At 45.8% G+C, this 25,638-nt stretch overlaps 2 protein-coding genes across 2 annotated transcripts in view; both read right to left on the bottom strand.

Moving 5' to 3' along the window:
* Window positions 1-2,385: 2,385 nt before the first annotated feature.
* Window positions 2,386-21,769, bottom strand: LOC103904990 (kinesin-like protein KIF19). Its single transcript, XM_019473945.1, is given in 23 exon segments — window positions 2,386-2,493; window positions 3,035-3,144; window positions 3,776-3,929; window positions 4,206-4,664; window positions 5,301-5,406; window positions 5,871-6,013; window positions 6,844-6,965; window positions 7,137-7,180; window positions 7,182-7,402; window positions 8,053-8,182; window positions 9,220-9,373; window positions 10,382-10,535; window positions 11,229-11,348; window positions 13,116-13,216; window positions 13,219-13,261; window positions 14,035-14,229; window positions 14,871-14,996; window positions 15,256-15,389; window positions 15,500-15,502; window positions 15,991-16,078; window positions 17,003-17,113; window positions 19,324-19,404; window positions 21,689-21,769. Coding segments are annotated over 23 exon segments (2,988 nt in total).
* A 2,271-nt stretch (window positions 21,770-24,040) lies between these two features.
* Window positions 24,041-25,638, bottom strand: part of EIF3B (eukaryotic translation initiation factor 3 subunit B) — a 16,135-nt gene continuing 14,537 nt past the window's right edge. Inside the window, exon 19 of the mRNA XM_009286557.2 lies at window positions 24,041-25,175. The gene's annotated coding sequence lies outside the window, so the exon portion shown is untranslated. The remainder of the gene's footprint in view (window positions 25,176-25,638) is intronic.

The raw sequence follows: 25,638 nt of genomic DNA, 5'->3' as shown, positions 1-25,638 counted from the left end.
TGCCAGGAGGAGCCCGTGGGCCAGGCCGGGAGCAGGGGGGCTGCCCTGGCACCGGGGGACGGCAGCCCCCGGCTCCTTCCCACAGCCGGAACGAGACCGAGACCGCTGTAGAAAACCAGGGGTAGCGAACGCTGAAGAGATGACTGTCTTCTCAAAGCGCTCTGAAATGGGGCTGCGTTGCCACCTGCCCACCCCCCTTCGAGCAATTACACAAGGAAAATTTAACCTAAAACTCCTTTTTAAATTGGTTACAGGTTGCGCGGAGAACTCGCACCACACCGTAACCCTGCGTGGGTATGTAATTTCCCTGCAGACTGGGGGCTCAGGGGCTGCAGAGAGAAACCCCCCCTCCAGCACCGGCCCTGCCCCAGGGACAGGATGGGGAATAGGAAGAGCCAGCAATGGATGCGGTGGCAGCAGTCCTCAGCCCGAGATGAATGCAGTATCCCGAGACCCCACGTCGCTGCTTGCTGGAGCTCACAGTTAGATGTAGCCAGTTTCGTGCTGTTTCGTGGAAGAAAACCCAGCCTTTCGGGTTCTAGCCCAGCAGTCTTTATTAGGAGCGAAGTACAGATAACTAGATACAGCAAGGCTAGAAAATGCTGCTTGAAGAGCCCGGAAGAGTGTAAGCTCCCTTTGCTACTCTTATTATTTGTGATCAAGAACCAAATGAAAAAGCCATTAGCCCAGCATTGAAACCAAGCGTGGTCCTGCTTTGCACAGGAGATGGGCAGCCATCCTCACAGCTGCAAATGATAATTTACAGATTCTACCTCTGAGAGTATATCCCCAACTTTTAGATTTATTAACAGACTTGAAATGTAGGTTTTAAAAACAGGGAACTTAGCATACCATGGGGCTCCGTGCTCTTCACAACAGTCATGGCAAATTATCAAACTCTCTGTTACACAGCCTCCCTTCAGAGATACATCCTCAAACTGATGCATTTGGCTCAAATGTCCCACTCTTTGTATGAAATAGTTCCGAACACTGCAACTTTTCATGGTGATTCAGCCCAAAGGTAATTAGTGGAGATGTATATGCTTGGAAAACTCCGTTTTCCCTCACTTTTGGTCTTTCAGTGCTTGCAGGTCATGTGAGGTCTTGTAAATAGAGGCTTGGCTCAAGACCTGCTGGCACAGGTTTGTTTCACACAGTCTGTGCTTATTTTATCTGTGTGTAATTTTTTTATATCTTTGTTTATGTGAAAGAGTCAGCCCCAGAGAACAAGTTTTCCTGACCTTCCGACTGCGCAATCGCACCTTTTCCTGCTTCTTCCTGTTTCATAAGAAAGTCGGCCGCTTGCTTATGCCAGCTTACACGCTTGTATCGCATCCCCACTTCAGGGGTTTAAGACGCATTTTATAAATGCAAGTAATTTAAGTTTTCTCATCCCTGGAGTGAGCTATCCCTCATCTTCTTGACAGGTAGTAAAGCAAGAGGCACAGAGGGACAGGCAGCGTGCTTGGTGCCACACAGCAAGTCAGAAAGAGCACACAGGAGAATTCTTTGCAAGTGCTGCAGCTGTAAAAAGGGTTCTTCATCCATTTGAAAAATGCATGAACCCACCTGAGATTGTCATCTTAGATACTTCAGCAGACCTAGGAGGGAAGCCACTCCTGTCTCAGGCATGGAGTCACTATTTATTCAGTGGTGTGACCAGAACCAATTTATTTGCAGCATATTTAAAAAGCAGGGAAAATACTTTTAAAAAAGCCCCTTACGGAAAAGGCTGCTGGCTGGAGGCATTTGTTCCAAAAAGAAAAACACATTCCCGAGGTTTACCTCCAGGCTAGCTCTTATCAGGGTCTTCACCTATCACCACGCTGCTTCTCCCGGCTGCAGTCAGATCTGAAATGCTCTGTAGGTGGAAAAGAGCTTAGAGCAATCGCTAGCTGCTCTCACAGCCAAACATCTGCTCACCCAAACAGCATTCCAGGCGTGCGTTACACCTCCCACCTTCACAGCAATACACAGGGACAGCGGGGAAGAAACTATTTCTCAGGCATTTACATTTGGTTTTAATAGTCAGGGAGCCTTTTGGATGCATGGGTGGTATCCACACTTTTGCCCCAGGAAAAAAGGCAGCTCGGGCTCCATGCTGACATTTTCTGGGAGAAGACTGTGGGGAAAATGAGGTTTTTCCTCTTCTCCTGGACTCTGTTAACATCCTGTTTGTCTTAAACTGAAGTTAACAGCTAGACCGCACAGTAGAGGGGAAAGACTTGCAGTATGGATATGGAAAGAGTAATCTACAAGGTATAAGGTCCCTCTCCCCCTGCTAGCCTTCCCTCTGCTTTTCAGCATCGCAACACAGAAGCTAAATTACATTTTAAGGCACACTCAACCGACTTCCAGCAGTCTCAAAATTGCGATCCCTTGGGGTCATAAGAGAGTCCTGCTCTCCCAGCGACTTCTATTTAGTCTTCGGCTGGTTCCCCAAGCGGGCGACTGACTGCTGCTTTTGCCGACTGCTGGCACCATCTGCAGGCCCTGCAAGTGAGGGAGGATGAAGTATTTGGTCAAGTTTCTCATGCTTCAATTTGAGTCTCATTGCCAGTCTAAGTGGGGAAGAGACAGACTGCCACAGGCTGTGGAGGGGAGAGTTTGGCAAAGGTCCTAGGATCTGCACATCGTTACCTTAAGAAAATCCCAAAGTGACACTTTTCAGTAGAAGCAGTATGTTATCAGATGGCTAACTCAGATTAAACTTTGTACTTTACATATGGATTAGACTAGGATTATGAACACCTCTGAAAACGTTATTTTCTCTTCCTAAGAGGTTATTTTTGGCTAAGAGGGAGATGGAGTGTAACTCATTCTGGAACATTGCCCGTGTCATCTGTTGGGGAAAAAAAAAAGAAAAAAAAAGGCTTAAAACTTGGCTGTAAAACCCCTACCCACGTGACTGCTTTCCCAGCTGGACTGTTTGTGTTGCATTTACAGTTCTTTAGGTTCAGACTGCAACAGAGCAAGTGCTGAAGAATATAGTAGTGCCTCCTGAGCCAGCCAACCTGATATTTCATGTACTCACCCTCGGCTTGCTTTTCTGTAGGACCTGTCCTTTGACGCAATCAGCATTGCTCTGCTGGATGGTGCTTGCAGGAACATTGTCTTTTGGCAGCACCTCTAGTGGAGTCCCCGCTATCAAAGGCAGGGAGAGCTTCATTATAAACAGTGGGAGCAGAGCTCAGTTTAAAAACATTTTGCAATGCAATAGCTAGCCAAAATAAATTATAGCATTGTAAATCAAAAGTTAACTGGTTTTTAGTAAAAAAATAAGTAAGAAAAACTAATTAGCATCAGTAAGCACCCCTTGCCAGAATGGGGAAGGATTCTAGCTACATTTCAATAGGATTTGGGTATCCAGTTCCCCTAAACTCATCCTGGCCTTGTGTGTCTGCACAAAGCAAAACAACTGAAGCTGACAGATGGTCAGTGCAGCCTGTCATGTCTTGGTCTCCTTGCTGAGGCTCGGTTTGGATGTGAAACTCTGTCAATGACTAGACTGAGATCAGCAACTTGTTGCATGTGAATCCAGCTGAACACTAATTCTTCCCCCTAGGTTACAGAGGCATAGCTGAGGCAGTTGTCTACAAAGGATGTGCTTTCTTACCCATCAAAAGCTACTTAGACCATATAAAAAAAAAAAAAAAAGATCCGATTACTCATAGTTCTGATCATTAGCCTTTAGTCTGGCTTATTTCTCACGTGACAATCCATCTTTTCCAACAGAGCTGATGCAGGATGTCACCAGTGGCTCTTTGGCCCCTACCTGAATGGTGGCCGATAGGAACCTTGACCTTTGTGGCAATGGATAGGCTACTCGCAGCTTTTGACTGATGGAAGAGTCTAGCTCGGCGCAGGTGGTTCTCACAAGCTTTGTCTGTATTGGGGCTTGAGGGAGTCCAATGCTTAGCTTTCGAGATCTGAAAGACACCAAGTTGAGTTAACCTCAGTGGTGATGTCTCTCACCTCTGAGTGTTGCCACGTTGTACCAAAAAAATTCCCTTCCCACCTGACTGGCTTAGTTTGCTGTTTAGGCAGGAGGTCAAGGGCATTATAGAAGAATAAAGATATTTAACTTGTTTTCTAATGCAGTTTATACTATGTTTCTCTCTTACTGTATTTAAAAACCACCCTAGCTCCACTGGGTCTATGCCTTCTGCTCAACCATCCCCTTTAGAACGAAACAAAGGTCCTACCCTGTTGAAGTTTGGTTCGAGAGTGCGAGATCTTTTCTTTCTGGCTGTCCGCTCAGCAGACAGCTCCTGGTCTCTCCTGTTCTTCAGCACTCCCCTGGCTGGGGAGCGCAGCTGGCTGCCAGCTGCGGGCTCCAACTGCAAACCCCCAATATGTGCACTGTCTCTTGTCTGACAATCTGGGGTGGAATTGGCCTCCAGATACTTCAGCTCAAGCACATCCTCCTCAGAGAAGTGGGCTGAGGAGACTTTGCTCCCAGGGTCTCTGTGTTGGGCTCTGGAACGGCGACTGGCTGCAATGAGGGAGATGCTTTTGGTGTTGGCAGCAATTTCCTCCAAGGTCTCCAGACTCAGTGGAACAGCAGCAATGTCTGCAGTTGACTTTTTCCCATGCAAGTCTAGAGGGGTGGGGGAACGCAGCTTGGGAGTCATCTTTCCTGCAGCAACACCTGCTAGTTTCTGCTAAAAATCAAAGCAATTGCCGCATAATTTGCTTTTCATTCAAAGCTTTTATACTTTTCCCCTTCAAAGCACTTTCAAACATGTGGAAGACATTAAATTTCACCTGAAATATTACTGTAACAACTTCTATGTACAGAGAAACAAAGGCAAAGCTTTTTGACTGTGTATCTCCCATATAGAGCCTTGGCTACAAAATGAGTCAGCCGGCAAGCAAGAAACTAATGAGCTCCTAACTCTCCCTCCTGTTCCAGGGTGCCGAGTGAAATCAGTTTCACCAGAGTCATCAAACCAGGGCCCAGCAGATCAGTTAATGGCATAAAAGGTGACCATCCTGGACAACACAGGTCCCCTCACAGCAGATTGCATGGTGCATCTCTATTTACAACTCCCGTCACTCCACTGGACACATTGGAGACACTGTGATTCACACAGAGGGAGAGCCCAGATTGGAGGTGGCAGCTAAGCCTTGGCCTCTTAAGTAAACCCCAGGCCAGTGCTCTAGGAGTGATTTTATTGCCTGCCAAGGTTTACCTTCCTCACATACAATAGATTTAGCTGCTGTGCATGTCTGTCATCGCAAGAGGAAGGTGCTATCCACAGCAAATGCACCTTGAAATCAGTTCCTGCCATACTGACCTGCTGAACTGGGCTTTTTGACAAACCAGAGAAAGTTGGGCTGAGATGGGTATCCAGAGACCCCTCCTTCCTACACGGTGTTGTTTTAGATGATCTGCAACTGCCACTGTGAAAAGAATATGTCAAGAGGTTAACAGATGAAAGCACAGGCCTTTTATCAACAAGGAGAGAGAAAACATGTCTAGATGAGAACTCTCAAGCTGTGGGGAAAGCCAGAAGCCTGGTAAATGTGGTAATAAAGAACACAACAAGGGAGGACTTCAGGATTCATGAAGGAGAGAGATTTTTGTCCTGATCCTCACAAACTTTGCTACTTTATTTGGTTTAAATGCTTGCCAGTCAACCGAAGCAAATCCAAACATTTCCCATAGCCCTCTCTGCAGAGAAGGTTCCTGCTAAAACACAGAGCTACTTTGCAAGAGCAGTATACCAGGAAACTCTTTTCTAACAGATTCCAGTTTCTAGAGGTTCTTCCAGTTTGATATCTCCCAGCTTTGGGGACTTAGCTGGGAGCTGCCAGGTCCCCATGCCCTAGAGAATAAGTCTAATAATGAGAAAGATTCACATTACCTGTCTGACTCAAGGGCGATGGAGGGAATGTCAAACTTCACCCCCCAGGGAATATCCTTCATGTTCGCAGGTAGACCCTTTCTGATCTCTTCTTTATTAGGATCCAGATGCTGACTGACATCCAGAGAAGGGCTGTTGTGGGGCTGCAGGAAGAGCGAAGAATGAGATCCTCAGCAGATTTTTCTCACTGTAAAGCCCCTCCTCTAGCCCTGGCTCCCAGCCTGCGGTCACAAAGACACTCTTGACACCTCATGTGCTTTTCCATAGTTCCAGCCACCTGCTATTTGCTCCCCTCCTGTGGCAGGGCACCCAAAGTAGTTTAATCTCTTATATAACAACATGACTAGCATTAAGTTTATTATTCAAGGTGAAACCCAACTCCTTGCCCTGTTCATTCTAGGCAATCAAAATAAACAGGAGACCCTGCTGCTTGGACTCCCTGCTGAAGACTGGCAATTTCCTGGCAACCCCTTACTGTCTCAAAACACACACAAGTTTTCCAAAGACAAAGGGGCCAGCAGCATCTTTCCTATCTGGCAGGAAAGACCTGAGGACCTCAATAACAACTGTGCCATGAGTGAGCAGAGGCCTCCAGATAAGATCGTCTCCTTCAGCAGTCACTTGGAGAGTTGCATGTTTGGCCATCTAACCTTTGCTTTTCTGTTTGCCACCAAGCCAGTTATCTCTCTCAAACCTGACGCAACAGCAACTGGGAAGATGAACATGCTGGCTCATGCACAGCACTGCCTGGGTCCTTTTCTGTCGCCAAAAGCCTTATTAATTCTCCGAGTCAAAGGGAAGGAGGGAAGGAGAGCAGAGCTCCAGAGACAACATGTTCATAAAACAAAGCTCTGTACCGCTCCTGACTGGCACCAGGACCCAGCCAGGCTTTGGGTGTGTGTGAATCTATGGCCATGACACAAGATCATGGGACAGCGTGGATTCTCCGGCACAAGGGTCTGCTCTGCCTTACCCTGAGCCTGCTGGACATCACTGAATGTAGCAGAGGCAGGCAGTTCAGCATCCCCTCCTCCAACTCAGAGAGGTGCAGGTGGTGTAACCTCTCCAGTGTCTCTGGGATAGGAATGTTCTGGGCTGGAGCAGAGATGGGGAGGAAGAGTTAAAGATCACTCCTAGAGAAACAGCTGAGAACTGTGGAGTCATGACATCCAAGACAAGGTTTTCTGGGTGGATTGTTCTGCAGTTTGCCATCAGAAAACAAAGTTTGGAGATAATGACAGAGCAGCAGCAAAGGTACTGCTTTACCTTTTATCAGCATCTGCTGCCGCTGAATAATTTCTTCGCAGAGTAGCATGTTGCTGGATCACAAAATCCTTCTGGCACAATAGATTCTCCTTGTACAGTGTATTTGCCTGCAGCTCTGTGTTGCCAAGCTCAAGCTCAAGCTCATGGGCTATGCAGGGGAGCCTTAGCACCTCCTGCTGATCCTCACTGGTGATTTGTCTGGGGAAAAACTCCTCCATCTGGGAAGCTTTTTCTTTGGCATTTGCTAAGTGCTGCTCCAGCTCTGTCTGAAAAAGATAGATAGGGGTTTGTCAAGGCAGCTCAGCTTTTTGGGATGACAAAGGCATCTGAGCAATTCTTTGCTGCGTCCTTCACGCTGAGATTAAAGTAACATCTACAAAAAGTGTTTTGCTTATTCTACTAGCAGCCACCATGTTTCAGTCATAGCAGATATATCCATACACACAGTCCTTGCCTAGAGGAACTCACAAATGTTAACGTTAGCTACCAAAAAAATAATCACCAAAAGTGATTACCAAAACATTCAACAACCAGTGAGTGACAAACCCTCAAAATGTCCCTGAAAGGGGAAATGGGAAGAATTACATCACTTACGGGTACGCAAGCCCAGTGGGTGCTTTTCCCTCATCCTAAAAAAGACAGGGACAGAGGCAGGATGCAAACATCAATGTTCCCATGCTCCTTCCTTCAGCAGCCAAAAGTATTTAGAAGTCCAGCTGCAATACAGGTGCCGCACTGCTTTTGCGGTGCTAGCCCAAACCCACAAGAACCTCTCTGAGTTACGCTGCTGCCATCCTGCCCCCAAGTACCTGCTGGGCAGAGGTCAGACTTGCGACTGTAAGGGCACCTTCACCTCCTCACCTTCAGGGCTGCCGTCTTACGCTGTTCTGCCAGCAGCAGGTTGATCTCTTGCTACTGTAACTTCATGAGGTTCAGGTGAATCTATGATATCCACTTCCTTGTCTTCCTCCTCTGTGTTTTCATCTTTTTCCTCCTCTGCTGGCTTGTCATACTTGCATGCACCCTGAGCCTTCCCTCGTTCCCAGCTGCCAGCAAAAAAAGAAAGGAACTTCTGGGACATGGTGACATAACTCTAACGATGCATGCATAGCCCGTCATTGTGTCTGTCCGACTTCTTCTTGCATGGCAGCAGCAGAACTAATTAGTCCAGGCTGCTCTGGAGCCGGACAAACCATGCAGAAGAGTGCAGTTAGCTTCCTCCCATTTGGAAGTCTATAAGACAGGCCTCCTACGTGATCTTTCCATGGCAAGGAGAACAGCGCTTTTCCCCACCTCATCACAAATTGTTGCCTATTCGCAGGTACTTGTTGAATATCTTTAATGTCCTGAAGACTGTTTTAACTACAAATGACCCAAATCCTAAGGGACTATAAAACTTACAGAGGCATTAGGTGGGTGACCAGCGATAATGAGAGGGAACTGGCACCTGTTATAGTTTATCCAGAAGAAAGGGATGATGCTGCTATCTCTGACATGCAATCATGCCCAGATGCAGTGCATCTGCACGGAAACCGCTTCACAAAGTTGGACCATGGAAGGACCAACAATCCCAGTCTGTGCTGCCATCCAGTTTTTCCATTAAAACACAAGTCCAGAATAAGGTCCAAACAGAGGTGAGGTATCTACCATTTATACTTTTAGTCCTGAGCTTAAACTTGATGCTAGAGGTAGCTGGTTGCCTTACGGAGCTACATCAGGCAATTGCACTGCAGTGCAGCACCATGTGCAGGCTGCTGCCTCCTTAGAAGCACCAGGAGGGATTAGGGATGTGTTTCTCAATAGCAGAAATCACCCATTGCAAATATAGCACCTTAATCTAAGGCTCAGAGTCGCATGGACTTAATCTACCTTAAATCCCTGGGTACCTTTTGCAGACTACCACCCTCCCAAGTTTTTCCTCATCCCATAGATAAATCTGAAACCTACACTTGATCTCATCCTTTTGTCATTTTTGTTGGGGGGACCATGGGATATTGACATTTCTCATGATGATTTTGGAGGTCCACGTATAAATCGTGCTGAAAGCTAGGAAGGTACTCGCTCTGTGATTGTTAGGACGTACCTGCAGGTATCAACATGCAGCTCAATGTTGGTGTTTTCCAGCTCTATCAGGCTGCGACGCACCTCCATTTGCTCGCTGAAAGCCCCCATCAGCTGCGCCCGCAAGGTGTTCATTACTTGGCCACTGTGTACCTCAGACCCTTGGTGCCCCTCTGCTGCAGAAGACGACATTTCTGATCTGACGTTAGGCCAGGTAAACTTCTGCCAAGTCTCCACAAAACTACTCTGGGACAAAGCCACTCAGTCCACATATTACAAGGCGTTCATTTATAGGACTCTGCTTCATTCTGCAGTCTCTTGAAGTTAATCCTGTGCTTAAAAAAATCAGATATACCTTTATGATTGTATTATTAGCAATAAATAGGTCTCATTGCTACTGCTTTTGTGAGTATTAAGAGGCTACTGCATTGCAGGGACATTTCTTCCACCTTTCCACCCGCCAAAAAGAAAAAGGTATCCGTTTTCTGTGCTTGTTACCTAGGAATGACCTTGGGTATTGGTAGCAGAGGCCTATTATACCTTGTGCCTTGTCTGTCAGAGAACTTGATGTTTTTTATTTCGTTCCTTGCCAAATTCACTGATAAAAGGAACAATCCGCAGGGCAGAACAATCAGTGTTTTAAAAGTTTCGCCCTGCCCCCCTCCCCTTTTTTTTTTTTTTTTCAAGCTTGCCCCTCGCCCCCCTCCCTTTTTTTTTTTTTTTTAATTAAGCGCAACAAACCATACAACAGAGCTCCGTGTCCTGACACAGCCTCGGAGCCCACAGTGACGCAGGCTACAAACTCGCTCACCTCTCTGTGAGAGTCAGGACTTCCCACAGCAAATGCCACCACTTGATGTCAAAGCTCTTTTCAAGGGCAGGTTTGTAAAATTTAACACATTTTAATGTTGGGGAAGATGCTGAGAAGGTTGAATGTGTTGTCCAGAGTCACACAGTACATCAGACAGGCTCACACAGAGGAAACAACATCAACTCCCCTGCCTGCCTCCACTGCCCATCAGACTGTGTTCTCCGCTGCTTCTCTACAAGCATTGCTGAACCGGCTTCCCCCAGCTACCTCTGCATGGAGGCCCACCAAGCACTACCACGACCTGTCCACACAGCTCCTCTCCCCGTTCTCTTCCCTCCAGTTACCCCAGAACAGTTCTTGCTCCTGGCTCTACCTTGCAGATCCCCGAGGTTGGAGCTGACTGCACTTTTCTCCTTCTCCTGGTTTTTGACCCTCGCCTTCAGATGCTCGATCTCCCTGTGGAGGTCCGCGATGATGCTGGTGTATTGGTTGATGTGGCAGGAGACGTTCCGCAGGTTACATTTTACCTGGTGAGCCAGAATACGTGAGCATTTGTCCCACAGTCCATTATTGGTACAATGGCTGCAAACAAAGCTATGCTTTCAGTTGGAGGGGCACTGAATCCTGTGATGGGGAAGAATTTTCCCTCATGAGTGGGGAAGCTGTAAATTAGTGGTTTTCCCTAATTCTGGGAAATTCCCAAAAGGTAACAGAGAAAAGCCAGGGAGCCTGTGTCCACAGGGAAAACGCAGAGATCCACAAAGAGTGAAAACCCTGTTGTAGATTATTGTTCATCTTCCTTCACCCCACAAGCCTCTCCATTTTATTCCTTCTTTCTGCAACCCCTCAGTTCCTCTTCCAGGCCCAGCATCTGCACTGGGACATTCCCCATACATTGTCCTCCCAACAGTCATCTTCCGACCATCATTGCTTATGTTCTGCACCCAGGTCCATACCAGGCACACCATCCTCTGCCTTTCTATTATTCTGCTCCCTTGTTTTGACCCTCATATTCCTCTTCTCATCCACGAGCCACACGATTTGCTTTCCACTGTTCCCTTCATCTGCTTTTCTTCTACCCCTCACACTGAGGCTCTACACCATCCTGCACTGCGCCCTCCAGGAGTTTGTTCTCCCTTCATCCACTACATCTTCTATTTCCACTTTGCAAGTTTTTAATCTCTAACCCCCACCTCCTTGTGAGTTGTTTGCTCATTTACCTGTGTCTTGTGTGATGCTCGATAGGCATAGATCAAGGTCATTCGAGATTCTTCAAAGGAGGTACTGACTGGGCTGATATGTGCAATCATAAGAGTTCTGCTGTTGCCCCGTAATGAGTCCTAGAGGAATGCAACGTTGATGTGGTTAGCATGGACATGACAGGGGCTTGCTGCTCGGTGGTAACCACCATGGCTGGGTACCCCTGCGGTTCATTGAGATTCTGGTGGAGAATCCCAATTAGGAGTGAAGGAGGTGCTGGTAGAAGACCATTCATTAGGCCCTCTCTCCATCAACAGCAAAATCAATAAGTAATTAACTTTCTACAGAAGAAGAATTTTTGCAAGAAAATTGCAATTTCCACAAATACACTGGCAGCTTCTCAATGCTGCTCACAACAGAAGCCTGCCTTTTTCTCCATCCCTTCTCCTCCCCACCATCCTCTAGAAAACACGTCTGTCAGGCAGCGACAGCGGTAGCTCAGCACCAAGGCTTGAGGCGAGGTTCATAAATGAATTTGTAAAGGATCCATAAAATAACCAGTGTAGCAAAGAGCCTGTCTGCAACCTTCCTGATTTCCTAAGGGAGAGACGACTTATGACAGCACATAATCACTCTCAGTCTCTCTTCCTCCTGCCCCAACAACATCCAAATTTATTGGCCAATTTCAGCCAAATCTTATAGAAGGGATGAAACATTCACAAGCAGTAAGTTCATTAAAAAAGAAAAAAAAAAAACACACTTATCTGCGAGCTTAGAGACATACAACTCAAATCTGTAGGATTTCCTTAACCCTGTAGGGTCTTTCCTCTTAACAGCGCAGATAAGACAACATGTTTATTATAGAGACAGCACTGTCCAAGTCAAGCCCTGATTGCATTGCAAAGCTCATGCAAGATCCTGGAGGAGCGTTGCAAGCTGGATAAAGACAATGCACGTAGATATTCAAGGATCAGCTCTCAAGCCCTGTCTGATTTGAGCGGTGATACCAGCAACAGACACACCAAGCTCCTTGCTGACCCGCAGTGTTGTCGTGGTCCTCCCCACCATCCTCTAGAAAACACGTCTGTCAGGCAGCGACAGCGGTAGCTCAGCACCAAGGCTTGAGGCGAGGTTCATAAATGAATTTGTAAAGGATCCATAAAATAACCAGTGTAGCAAAGAGCCTGTCTGCAACCTTCCTGATTTCCTAAGGGAGAGACGACTTATGACAGCACATAATCACTCTCAGTCTCTCTTCCTCCTGCCCCAACAACATCCAAATTTATTGGCCAATTTCAGCCAAATCTTATAGAAGGGATGAAACATTCACAAGCAGTAAGTTCATTAAAAAAGAAAAAAAAAAAAATCACTTATCTGCGAGCTTAGAGACATACAACTCAAATCTGTAGGATTTCCTTAACCCTGTAGGAGGTCTTTCCTTAACAGCGCAGATAAGACAACATGTTTATTATAGAGACAGCACTGTCCAAGTCAAGCCCTGATTGCATTGCAAAGCTCATGCAAGATCCTGGAGGAGCGTTGCAAGCTGGATAAAGACAATGCACGTAGATATTCAAGGATCAGCTCTCAAGCCCTGTCTGATTTGAGCGGTGATACCAGCAACAGACACACCAAGCTCCTTGCTGACCCGCAGTGTTGTCGTGGTTTAACCTCAGTAGTAGAATGTCCCTTTGGCCAGTTGTCCTTGCGGCCCCTCCCAGCTTTTTGTGCACCTCCAGCCTTCTCAGCCGGTAGAGCATGGAAAACTAAAAAGTCTTGGCTAGTAACTAAAACATCGGTGTGTTATCAACTTTGTTCTCACCCTAAATCCAAAACACAGCACTGTACCAGCTACTAGGAAGGAAATTAACTCTATCCCTGCCGAAACCAGGACAAGTGTACAGTACCTTCAGCAGGCGTGTGAGTTTGCTGTCTCGAAAATTGACAAACTGGGCCTGGCTCCCCCCCTTCTCACTCAAGGCGTTGATGCAGTTGCCCAAAGCCAGCAGTTGATGTGGGCTCCTTCCTTCATCCTCTTGCCCTGGTTCTGAGTATGTTGGGAGAGGAGGGAGGGAGGGGGGACAGACAGACAAAGCACATGCAGGTGGGTCTGTGTCTGGGGAAGACGTGTGGCATCATCAGGGTCAAGGTTTGGATGTCAAAGCAATGCCTCCTGCAAAATCAACCTGAAAGTGCAGGGTTAAACCCCACTCTGAGGCACTGAGGTGCTGGTAGGAATACATTTCTTGGAAAAGATGAGCCCTCTCTTAATTAATAGCTATCTGTTAAGAACCATCTTCTAAAGATTATTTCAGAAGTTAAGTTGCATAACTACATCACTCCAGAATTCCTGGTCTCAGCAGAAATACTGGGTATGTAAAATTTCTCTCCCTCAGATCACCTCCCTGAGTTCCAGCATTTCCTCCCTCCCATAGGAGCCAGCTGCCTTATTTTCCACCCACCAGCATCCCTCTATTCCACTGGTACCAGCTTTCTCTGACAGCCCAGCCGATCCCTGCCTAACAGACCTCAGCTTCTCTTTAGATGTGAAATTCGCTGCTGCTTTTCAGACCTGAGAAAAGGCTGCACCCAAAAGCTGGTTTACATTTTTCCAGTTATACTAGTTGGTCTAATAAAAGATATTACCAATATCCTCCAACTTTGTCTCTACTTTCAGGTTGTCTCAGGTACAAACTCCTGCTCTAAAGCAACAGAGGAACACACAGCGCTGGTTTCCCCAGGGATGAGGACAGGCATGCAGACCCTGCACAGCAGGCCAGGGAATCCAGCCTGGTCTCACCAAAAGCTGCCGAGCTCCAGCCGTACCTGGGCTGCTCTCTCCAACCCCGCCAAGTCAACCATGAAAAGCTTTCCAATTCGCACTTCCTTGCCGATCGCCTTCCTTCGGCTTTTCTGCGTCACTGTCACCTGCAGCACTGCATGTGAGCGGGAGGATGTCCTGTTGGCAGCAGTGGGCTCCTGGGTGTGTTGCTTGTTTCCTTTCATTAACAGCTGCATGATCTAAACGATGCAGAAAAGCACGCAGAGATGTACAGCTCTGCCTGAGCCATAGCATGGCGTTCCCCGCAGACTGGACCCCTCACCCAGGGCACAGGCAAACTCTGGTCCCGCTCATGCTAACAGGGGTTTTGCTGTTGATTTTCCCCAGATCTTCCCCTTTGGCTTGTGACCTTTGAAGTGCAGGTTTGTGACCTTGGAAGTGCAGGTTTGTTGGTTTTGGGGCTGTTTTCCTGGGAGGCCTGTTTATTTCATGTCCAAGGCACATGTAGAAGTACACATCAGTGTAGCTCAAGGGGGTTTCGGTATTTCTTTTCCCTCTCCAAATGGTTTGACGACACGTGTACACAAATCAAAGCACTCTTGTCCTTCCAGGAAAGCAGCATGCACCCTGGGGAAGCAGAGCTAGCAGGAGGTTAGCTGGAGATTTTAGCCTAGTTGCTACCACTCACGTGGCTCCATCATCAGCCCTTTCCATACAATTCATCACATTAATCCAGTTCCACCAAGGTCGTGTTACAAAAGCTCCTTGCTACTGAGTAAGGCAGAGGCAATAGGAAAGTGTCAAGAAATTTTAAAGCACTGATGCATGAAAGCACAAACCCCCTCCCTTTCCCCTCACCGTGGACCATAGCTCAAGGTACCTCCTGAGCATTTGTAGTGGAGACTTCCGTAATTCCTGCTATCTGGATGCTGCCTCTGGGGTCCTCTCTCAGGTCTAAGAGCCCTGAGGATGGGTTCAGGAGGTCACGGATCACTTTGTTAGAGATCTGAGGGTAAGAAATGAGGGGTTGGTGTGAGACTAGTATTGGGTCCTTAGATCTTCAAAGAGGGTTGAGTTGATCCTGTATTTCTTTGGGGGGAAGGGAAGAAGGGAAGATCTGAACTGCACAACCCAAGGGGAGTGCCGCACGATGGACAGACTTGGACACCCCACTTCCCATTACGCCTGCTCCCAGGGACTTGCTGAATTCCCACAGGGCCTGGATCCAGGGCAACAGGCCATCTCCATCTCCTGAGACACTTCACCTCCAGGTAGGACATGGAGACTCTGTAATCCATCTCCTCAGCGGTACCTTCAAGGGCCTTAAAGAGGGCATCAAGAGTGCGAATGTAAATCCCCGGTTCACAGTCCGTCCCTAGCATAGTGTAGGTTTTTCCTGCTCCCGTTAAAGATACAAAGAAGAGCAGCAAAGACCAACTTCCACATGAGCAAGTTTCCACAACAAATAAAGCCTGGTTTCCTACTGATTTCTGTCCTTCACCCTCTAACTTCCTCCAGTTACTCCATTTTCTCACCCCACAACGACACTGCTGCAGGAAAGACATGGCATGTGCCATTCAAAATGGGTAGGAAGAAGACTTGCAGATGGGCAGATAGGTAGGTTAACTGCCCACCTATGTGTTCAGAGCTAGGGTAAAGTGTATTTTCATACAGTCTGTAGTCTATAGCTGCTTTCTACAGCTGCATCTATTCTCCTGAGATCAGTCTCCAGCATTGCACAGATGCCTTAATCTCATTCTCCTCTTAACGGGAAGATTTGTCTCCACTGAATTCCACCCCAATTAAGTGACTTCTCAAACAGGGCAGCTTTGCTGTTACTTTAGCATTAAAGGAAGATCCACACTTCCCAATGAAAATGGTATTTTAATGCTTCAGTCTTGTCCTCACAGTAAGCAATTAATTGGCATTATAGTTCATTTCTGGTTCGTACAGATACATTTTATTCATCTGGAGCAGTACAGCTACAGGGACTACTTTACCTGTCGGACCGTATGCAAAAATGGTTGCATTGTAGCCAGAAATGACTCCTCCTATCAGGCTTTTGGTCGTGGACACATATACTTCCTCCTAATTCAGCCAAAAAAGCATAAACTTATGGTCAGGCATAACAGCTGTCCAGACAATCTATACTTAATTGCATTCCCCATGATTTTCTCACTATGTTTTACAAATTTCCTGGGCGTTGGAACAATTTGTGAACCATTTGAATTTTGACACATCATCAAAATGAGCAAAAAACCACAGAGGTTTATTGAATTTTCTAAAGGCAGGCAAGATGCAGGAGCTTACTAAAATAAATGTCCTTAAATTTGATTATTTTCTTGGACTCTGAACATGGAATGCTTTGTTTTTTCTTTGTGTCTGCTGAAGAAGAGAGTAAATTCTCTCCCTAACCTTATCCTTTATTGAGAGGTGCCACTGGGCCTCCAAAAATGTCTTAGGCAGTATAAGGGCACTACACTGAAGTTTCATGTGAAAGAGAACACAGGTGACTGAATTGCTTGTGAGAAGCAAGGCTGCAGTCACATCACGGTGATCACAAAATGCAGGTGCTGATGAAATCCTCGTACTGCACCTTACATCTGTCTCCAAAACACGGCTCAGTAAGGGCACCAGAGCTCACTTCATGAGCTTAAAACAAAAGAGGCACAGGGAAGAAGTGTGTGAGCAAGAGAGCCAAGTAATGTGACAATGATCTCATTCACCAGAGACCTTGGGAAACAAAGCTCTTCATCTCTGCTCAGGTGTATTGCATCTGGGGAGTCCCGATGCGGGAGGGAGAGGCAGGCTGAATACTTCACATCTCCCCGCTTCTCTGACAAAAGGAAAACCCTCAGAGTCCTCTCACCTTCAGCACCATCACCTTTTTTCTGGGTGACATGTGGCCTCTGGGATGTGCCGTTCTAGTCACCTGCCAAAACCATTCATCTAAGCAGGGAAAACAGTTCTAACGTTAAGCCTTTTGGTTAAAAAAAAAGGGAAGGATATTACCTGGGTTGCTCTGTGATCAAAACCCATGTCAAATACAAATGTTTTTTCTCGGGATCTGTTAGCTCGCAAGATGTCATCTGGATCTTCACTTGGATCCATCAGGACCACCCTCTGTTATAAAATAAAGTCAGAAGAAAAACCATTATGTCTGGGTTTGGTTAACAGCCTGTTGGGATTTCTTACCGCACTATCACCATCGCAACTCTTGGCCAAAGGAACATTGCGCTACAGCTTTGTGTGGAAAACACACTTATATGCACAATGCGGAGGCCAACAAGCTTTGTTTCGTAACCGATGTCGCAACTTCTGTAATTTGGAGAACGAGCAGCTGCTGCAAAATGCTTTGAAGGTCCATTGTGCAGTGAAACCGTCGCTGACATTGGGTAATAGCGGTGGTTGCAGGGACTTGACACCCGACCAACTCCCATGCAAGCAGGAGGGGGACAGGATCTCTTACCTCAATTTTCAGCCAAGATTCAGACAGAGGAGCTGTGAAAGAAAATAGTTAAGTTCCTCGGGAGCAAAAGTGCCCAAAGTCATCTTCCAAAGCCTTTCCTGCCGAAGGACTGATAGAAATATCCGCATTGCTCAAGGACAGAAGTTTCATTCCATTTCTGGCTTTTATTAAGGAAAAAACAAAGGTGGGAGAGGAGTTGCAGCAGGTTACAGAACTGGTTCTGGTTTTTTTCAGTCCCTTAGGATCTATTTTAGTACATAATTATCACAGTATATAATTATTGTGGAGAATTGTATTCTTTCTCCTCCACTGAAACGACTCATAGGGAGATGCTCAAGCTTCAAGGGAAGGGACAGAGAACCCTGTGCCTCCTACTCCAGAGCGGCTTTCACTCTCTCTCAGGTAAACAGATCATTAGATAAGCAATTAGAGCATAGATCAACCACCACTTGACCTACGGAATAACTGCATTGGCGTGCCAGGCATGGGAGAGAGACAAGTATCTAGGACAAGTGCCCGTGGGCATTCAGAAAATGTCAAGACTTTGGTTTTTCTTCTTCTTTTGCATTTCCTGCTAAATTCCAAGTCTCTAACAAGTATCTCTAGTTTTGATCCATAAGTTTTCAATTACCAGAATGACTTTTTTTTTAATTCTTTCGTTTTCACTGGTCCAGCTCAGGCCTTAAAACCTGAAGCAACACAAGAACAAACTCCAAAGGCAACTCCTGGTTTATCCTCAGCGGCGGCATTTGCCTGCAAAGATGGGCTGACACGTAATCATGTGCACATGCAAGTGTGACAGCCAAGAGCAGAGCTTGGAGAATGAGGTCAGCATGTTTCCTTTAGAAATTCTGTCTGTAACACCTTCAGGCCCCTTTTACTGAGTCCTTGTAACATCCAAATTTTGCTTGCAGAGTCCTTCTTCTGCTATTGCACGGAAGCATTAAAACATAACAAGACACTAACAGAGTCAATTTTGAGTTAGGATTAATAAGCAGACAGAAGCAGCTCTAAATGAGTTAGGCCGGGAGTAAAAATAGCAGGGAACATTATGTAAATCAAAATACACCAAGAAATCTAAGTACTTCAACTGCCCAGTCAATTAATTTGCTTTCGTAATTACAGTTATTTGCATCATTAAGAGAAACTCATTCTCACAGATAGCAGTTACTCAGACTAATGCAATGCACATTTCCTTCCCAGATTTCCATTAGGGAAAATAGATCTCAGGGCAGATGATGCAAGTCTGAATAAGTTGTATAAAAATAAAGCTCATATCCTTGTGAGGTTAATGGCTGCTTTAAAAAAAGAAAAGAAAAAAAAAAGATGTTTCACCAGTAAGATGCTAAACAAAAATTGCATTTCTAAGATAATCCATAAAGAGGAAAGAGATTCATGCTCTCTTTGCTTCTGAGGGCTGCTATCGTTTGACTATTGCGTGGAGACAAGAGACAAGATATATTACAGAATCAGCGTGCATTCAGAAAGGGTTCAGAGAAAGACCAGCTGAAGCACGATAGAAAATAATGGGATTTACATATGAAAAGAAGGTAAATAACAAGGACACAATAAAAATATGTAAATAGATGTAGCAATGTAGAAAAGGTGAGTGGGAACCTTTTGCAATCCCTGCCTCTTAAAGAGAGGAGCAAGAGGTGAAAGATGCAGAACTGGAGAAAAGAAGTGCCATTTGCACGGGAAGCTGTGTCCCTGCTGTGTCACAGCAAGGGATTTGAAAGCAAGTGTGTGCATGTGAACCAGAAGAGCCGGAGTCTCGTGGCGGTCCGCGTGGTACCCAGCAGACTCCCCGCTCCCCATCATGGGGGCTCTCCTGCAGCCCACGCGCAATGCCCCCCCAGCTCACCTGCTCACCCACCCTGCGGGCAACGAGGGCAGCTCCCTCCTCCACTTCTGCTTCGTTGATGGGACGGATGCGAAGGGCCACCTGCACACACAGCAGACACACGTGGCTTACGTGTGCTGAGGCCACCCAGACTTGCCTGCAACAGGGCTCAGCTCTGTGCAAGCACCAGCACTACCTACAGCTTCTCGCTGCATCTCTTCTGCTGATCAATCTTAAAACCTCAAGCTTAGGGCCTGGAGAGTTTAAGGAAGTTTCTAAAGTTTAAACCAGTTAATTCTCCCATGATTTGCACTTTTATTTTGACAAATTCTTCCTCCCTCTTCCCCTGTTTCTAACACAGCAAGACTCCAACTGATTGACAGAGAAGGCGGCAGAATGAAGTCAGCCGTGTCATTGCTGCTGCCAGCGGGAACCTTTGGAGATCTGGGACCGTGGTACCGACAGCCATAGAGCTGAGCAGGCTTACAGATTCCCCCGGTGTTCCCAAAACACTGATTAAAGTTATCCGTGACAAAGAAAGGGAATTGCATTTCACTAAGTACCCATTTCGTTTAATCCCAGGTAGCAATCATTATGAGCCTGTACAACCAGATCGGAGCAAGTTGGCCCTGATCTGTGCAGGTCCCGCGGGGTTCCTCAAAAGCTGGAATTCATCGCAGGACTGGAGCAATTATAAAGTAGCAAGTAACTGCCAGTGCCTTGCGCCACAACTCAATCAGTCAGAAACACGGCACTCCATTTTGAAACACAGATGATAATTTGACTCGAAGATTTAAAACACACTGGCTGTATTTGTCAGTATTAATAGTATACAAGAGCACATATATTTCAGCCTGTTTAACCTATAGGTGAAGCAATAGAGAAAATGTGGTGTCATGGATTGGCTGGGGGGTTAATCGGGCCCCCTGAAGCTGGGGTCCTGCTCTGGCCCTGACTCACTTTGCAGCTGTGCTGTGAGTTGCACAATCCCAAACCTGTGTGCCTCGTGGAGGGTCTATTCAAAATCCCACCTAAAAGCTGTCCTTGGGGTCTCAGCTAATAAGAGACATTTGAAAAATTCTATTTTCACCTTTCCATAGCTATTTTCCCTTTCAAAAATTACAGCAGCATCCCCTTAGCAGCTCCTGACAGGAGAGCTGATGCTGGTAAAACACTGCATAATGCACATAAATGATGCCTCATCAGGAGGGTGTGCAATTATTGAAACAGACTTGTTCTACGGCCCCACCAGTCACAAGTAACTAGTTTCTATAGGAACCAGATTTATTTCCACAATAACAAGCCAAACTACCTGTCAATTTAACAAGTGTTTCATGAATAGCTCCCAGTCTCGAGCACTCTAGTAGACATTTTTGAGTAGTTCCAGCAACAGCAAGGGAACATTTCTTCACTGTGAATATCTCCGAGTATAAGGTGAGCTCCTTGGCTTTGGAGAGCTTTTAATATTCACAAGAATGCAACAATTAACTTAGCTTCATCATCTCCGTATATACGTCTGAGTGACACCGTTAATGAGCATCTCATTCCCATGGGCTGAACTCATCTTAGAAGCATTTGAAAATATTATCTTGCACACCATGATCCAAAGTCCTGCAAGGAGGAGCAGGGGATAGCGCAAGTCTCTCTTGGACAGCCTTAAACCTCCAGAATAGTCCAGTTAATCACTGTGTTTGGTAGCCCTAGCCACAGAGGGTAAGAAAACAAACCCAAATAAGCAGCATGTGGAGACGGGTCACACCAAGTACTAAGGCTTTTTCTTGCATTAGAGAGGAATGCAAGGTATTCTAGATATTATTGACTTTATTTTAAGTGATTCCACTTTGAGCAGAGGTTTCTGTGTCTGCCTCAGTCGTGTTTCAGCACAACGTGAGAGCAATGCTTCAGTTAACAGAGAGCCACAGGGTTGAAGGTTGAAACTTGGGAGAGGATTACATTTTCAAAGCACTCTTACTCTGTTCAACACAGAGATGCTGAGGTCCTGGAGCAATGGTGCTGACTCAGACAGGACTATAATCCCAGCTGCTTTTAGCTGCTTATTATGAATCTGTCACTCTAACAGATCCCAAAGAGACAGGCACACTGAAAATCACTGTTCAAGGACTAACTACCACCTGCCAGGTTACCCAGCCTCACCTCCCCTACTATACATTTTTGTCCTCTGCAGGATACTTATACCCAACTTTGGCTTTAAATCACACAGACCTTTGCACAAAGAGAGCAAGTCTGGGTTTTTTCCTCTGGCTGGGCCAGAGAGGTCAGGAACACCAGAAGACAGCTGGCAAACATGATAGGAAGGATGTCGGGGCTGGGTACAACCCAGCTGCTCCTCCCCATCCCATGTCCTCCCCTAAGCAAGTGGACTCACTGTAAGCTGCTGCTCCTTCATGGCCAAGCTGCAAGATGACGCCAGCTGAGGGCCGAGTGATTTGCCCACGGAGGTGCACATCGAGTTGGGAGTCCTTCAGGAGACTGCACAGGCAGGAGACTGAACAGTTCAGAGGCAGCAGCAGCAATCACCCCAGGGAAGGAAAAGAGGCAACACCTGCGCTCCCCCAGGTGGGAGATGACTGCAGGGACAGCAGGAGAGGCAACAGTGAAACGCTGAGCCCCAGGGCAGGAAGGGGCTGCAGCAGCTCCCTGCTAGCCCAGGCTGCAGGAAGCAGTGTGCCACCACTGCACCTTGCATGGGACATGGTGAAAGGGGTCGGGATAAGCAGAGTGACCCACCTGCAAGCCCAGACTAGTTCTTTACATGCAAATCCATCTGCACACGCTCTTGGCAAGCAGGCCACAGCCTTCATTTTCTGCCCTCTAGGATGCCAGATTTCTCCTTCCCCTAAGATCAAACATGCAGCACAACCAGGTACAGGGGACCACAGCTTCACCAAAAGCTGAGCACCCTGGCCCCTCCAGTCTCGCACAAGAAATGACAACAGCCATCGAGACAGTCAGGGAACAGTTTACAACCTCCCCGAGTTAAGTGCAAACTTCCATTGTATTGTCACTTCATGCACAGTGGCATTTCGTGACTCCTACGTTCAGGAAGGCAATCCTTCAGCATTTTTAGTGTCAGTACATTCATTACAATAACCTATTAAAAAAAACCACAAGACCACCTTTTGTCTTCATTATTTATTGACAGTAAACGAGTCAAAGCTCATAAAAGTTACAGTAAGGCTTTATTAAAAAATATTAGAATTTAAGGAGTTAAAACAGCATAGCAAGTGAATAAAACTTGCTCTATGAAGTTTGCATTAAGGACTGTAGATGGTTAAAAGGTCATGAGAATGTTTATTTATTACAAATTCAAAATAAAGACTGTGAAAGTGAAGATTAGCCCAGGATTATATGAATTGTTCCAGTTAATCTTGCTATTTAAGAACAATAATTAAAAATAGTTAAGACAATACTTCAAACACAATGAGAGATATTATCCTACTTAATGCTTAAGGTTTGCTTCCCTCCCTGCCCAAATTCTGGACCCTTGAAGGCATTCAGTGGAGGTACAACTGCTGTTGGAAGCCTTTTTCCCCACCCATACATATTTCTGTACAGTACCTACAAACCTGCTTCTGTTTTGACCATCCTTCAGAAGCCCCTACAAGGGCCACAGGCTGAAAACCAGTAGCATAGGGTACTTGAAGCTACAAACCAACATGGATTCAATCCAACAAGATCCTTCCTCCCTACTACAGCTCCTTGTGTTATTCCAAGATATGCCAAACAGACTAGTTTACCAAATACATAGCCATAAAGCAATTCCAGCAGCACATAAAAAGCATTTGAAGTAAGAAACATTACAGAAAAGACACAGTAATTGAAGGGAGCAGTGTCAGAAATGCCAGCTAACAGAAGAGAACAGGCCTTAACTGCTGGTCAGAACAACATCTTGTCAGCTTCCAAAGCTCCTACAGGAGCATCAAGTTTTGGGTGGGGTCCCATCCCCCCCCCCCGATGATCCACAGTTCAGAGAAGCATCTTAGAAGAGAACTTAATACATTTAACATTGGCATTACATTTCTTTACTTTGAAAATGGCCAGGAATAAAACACAGTAGCCTATTAAAACTTCATTACACATACACAGGGGAAAAAAACCTTTCAACTCAATTTGTAACTTAGAAAATGGCTGAGGAGTCACCTCTTCACAACTAAAGGGTAATCAAAATGATTCCTGCTATAGAAGTTCAAGCCATTACTGGAGAACTTTGATGTGCTAGAAGTTCTTCTAGACTGGTTCGCTATAAATTAAATATTTTTTTCCAGTCCAGTTGAGAGATGAGCTTGGTAAATATTGTGGACAAAACTTTAATCATCTATATATCTGTATATATGGATTATGAATGAACAAATGCAGAAAACTGGAAACTAATATAGACCTCTGGAAAAAAAAACCCTGCTGCTTTAAGAGTGAACTATTGAAACCAAGTCAATACCATCATTATGGAACAATGATTTTGAAGAGTCTTCCTGGTGAAAAGAACATGGGAGTTAATTGAAGGATTCGTGCATTTGCTATCACAGCAAGTTCACCTAAGGACAAAAAAAAGTGAGTGCTAAATGTGTTACTGTCCCTTGGCTGCGTCCAGCCGAGTGGGGCTGCCCTTTGCCCAAAGGGTACTTTCTGCTTTCCACTTCAGATCTGTCAGACAGTGCTATGCAAGTGAGCTCCGGGTTTAAAAAGAGCCAGTCAAGAGGGCTCACATTAGCAATTTCGCTAGCCAGTCCAGGAGAGGAGATGGGACCATCCTCATTCTCCTCTGCCCCTCCAAGGGCAAGCAGCAGGCCAATCTCCCTCCCTGCTCTGACAATATCCAGAAAAGAATTTCTACTCATAAATACAAATACAGAGAAGTTGCTCCACTGGCTTTAAGCACACTTTTCCCCTCCGAGCACAGAGGGCTTTAGAAACGAAACTAGGTACTGTAACATGGACACAGAGCACTTCTCTGAAAGTTTGCAATGTTCACTAATAAGACTTAATTCAGTAATTCCTGAGGCTCGTATCAGTTTGCAAATGGTTTAAGAAATCCACTCAGTTTCTAGTCACTCCACTATAGTGAACAGGTCAACTTGTCAGATTAATGAGCCATGCCATCACTGTAAAAAACAAACAAACCACAACGCAAAACCAAAAGAGCCATGAGGAACTGAGATTAAAAAAAATCCAAAGGAACCATATAGTCAATATAGCAAACACACTCCTACTACTGTGGATATGTTTGACTTTCATAATTCAGGAAAAGATTCCCTACAAACAACGCGTAGCCAGCCTGGTTTTAGTATAGGTCTGCTTTTATTTCCATATTCAGCTCTTTGAGGGAGACATCCTTTCACAATCTGAAAGGAGGAGGATATAGCCCACTGTAGTGCTGCTTCAGCACACTAAAACACATCATATGAAAAATGGTTCTGTTGACTTTTCCCCAAACAAAATGAACACCTGTCCATGCACTCGGGACATAGAAAGAGTCCTGAAACAGAAACATCGTGCGTGTGTGTAAGACAGAGGCTGATGAATCTCACCTCACTGGCAATAGTCAAAAACTGCCAGTTGCTAAGTACTGCACGGGAGTCAGGAAGTAAATACTGGTAGTAGTGGATTTAAAAAGAAAAAAAAAAAAACAAACAAAAAAACAAACCCTAAAAAAAGAATAAAAATTTAAAAGCAGCGCCTTTCCAGTATCTCACTGCAGCAGGCAGCAAGACTTAAAGGCACTACAATGTGTCAGAATGGAGAAAATCTGGTGCATCCACCCTTCCAGAGTGCAAGAATATGGATTAAAAATTCCGAAGTTGATGTAGGCTTTCTGAAAATGAGCAAACTTCTTTTCAGCACAAGATATGGTGGTGCTGCAGAAAAGGAAAAAAGAGGTGAGTTAGTTACTCTGCTTTTATACAAACAGCTCAACCTCACCACAGATGCTAGCTGGTGAAAGGCTACATAAGCATGTGTTTCACCTGTTCTTAAACTGATGTTTGTTTAAATCCATACACTAAGCAGCTTCTCCCCCTCTTCCTTCCATAAAAGGATCTCCCATGTACGGGACACAGATAAGCTAGATCCAAATATATTCAAAGGTATCAAGGCTATTAATTTTTCTACAGGTCCAAGAGGTATACTGCTCACATTTTCATAGATTCATAGAATGGTTTGCATTGGAGGGACCTTAAAGATCATCTAGCCCACCCCCCCTGCCATGGGCAGGGACACCTTCCACTAGACCAGGTTGCTCAAAGCCCCATCCAACCCGGCCTTGAACACTTCCAGGGAGGGGATATCCACAACCTCTCTAGGCAACCTGTTCCAGTGCCT

Source organism: Aptenodytes forsteri, unplaced genomic scaffold (genome assembly GCF_000699145.1).
Source record: "Aptenodytes forsteri isolate BGI_AS27 unplaced genomic scaffold, ASM69914v1 Scaffold55, whole genome shotgun sequence".
NCBI lineage: Eukaryota > Metazoa > Chordata > Aves > Sphenisciformes > Spheniscidae > Aptenodytes > Aptenodytes forsteri.
Note: the sequence above shows the minus strand (reverse complement) of the source record. Positions and strands in the feature narration are given on the sequence as shown.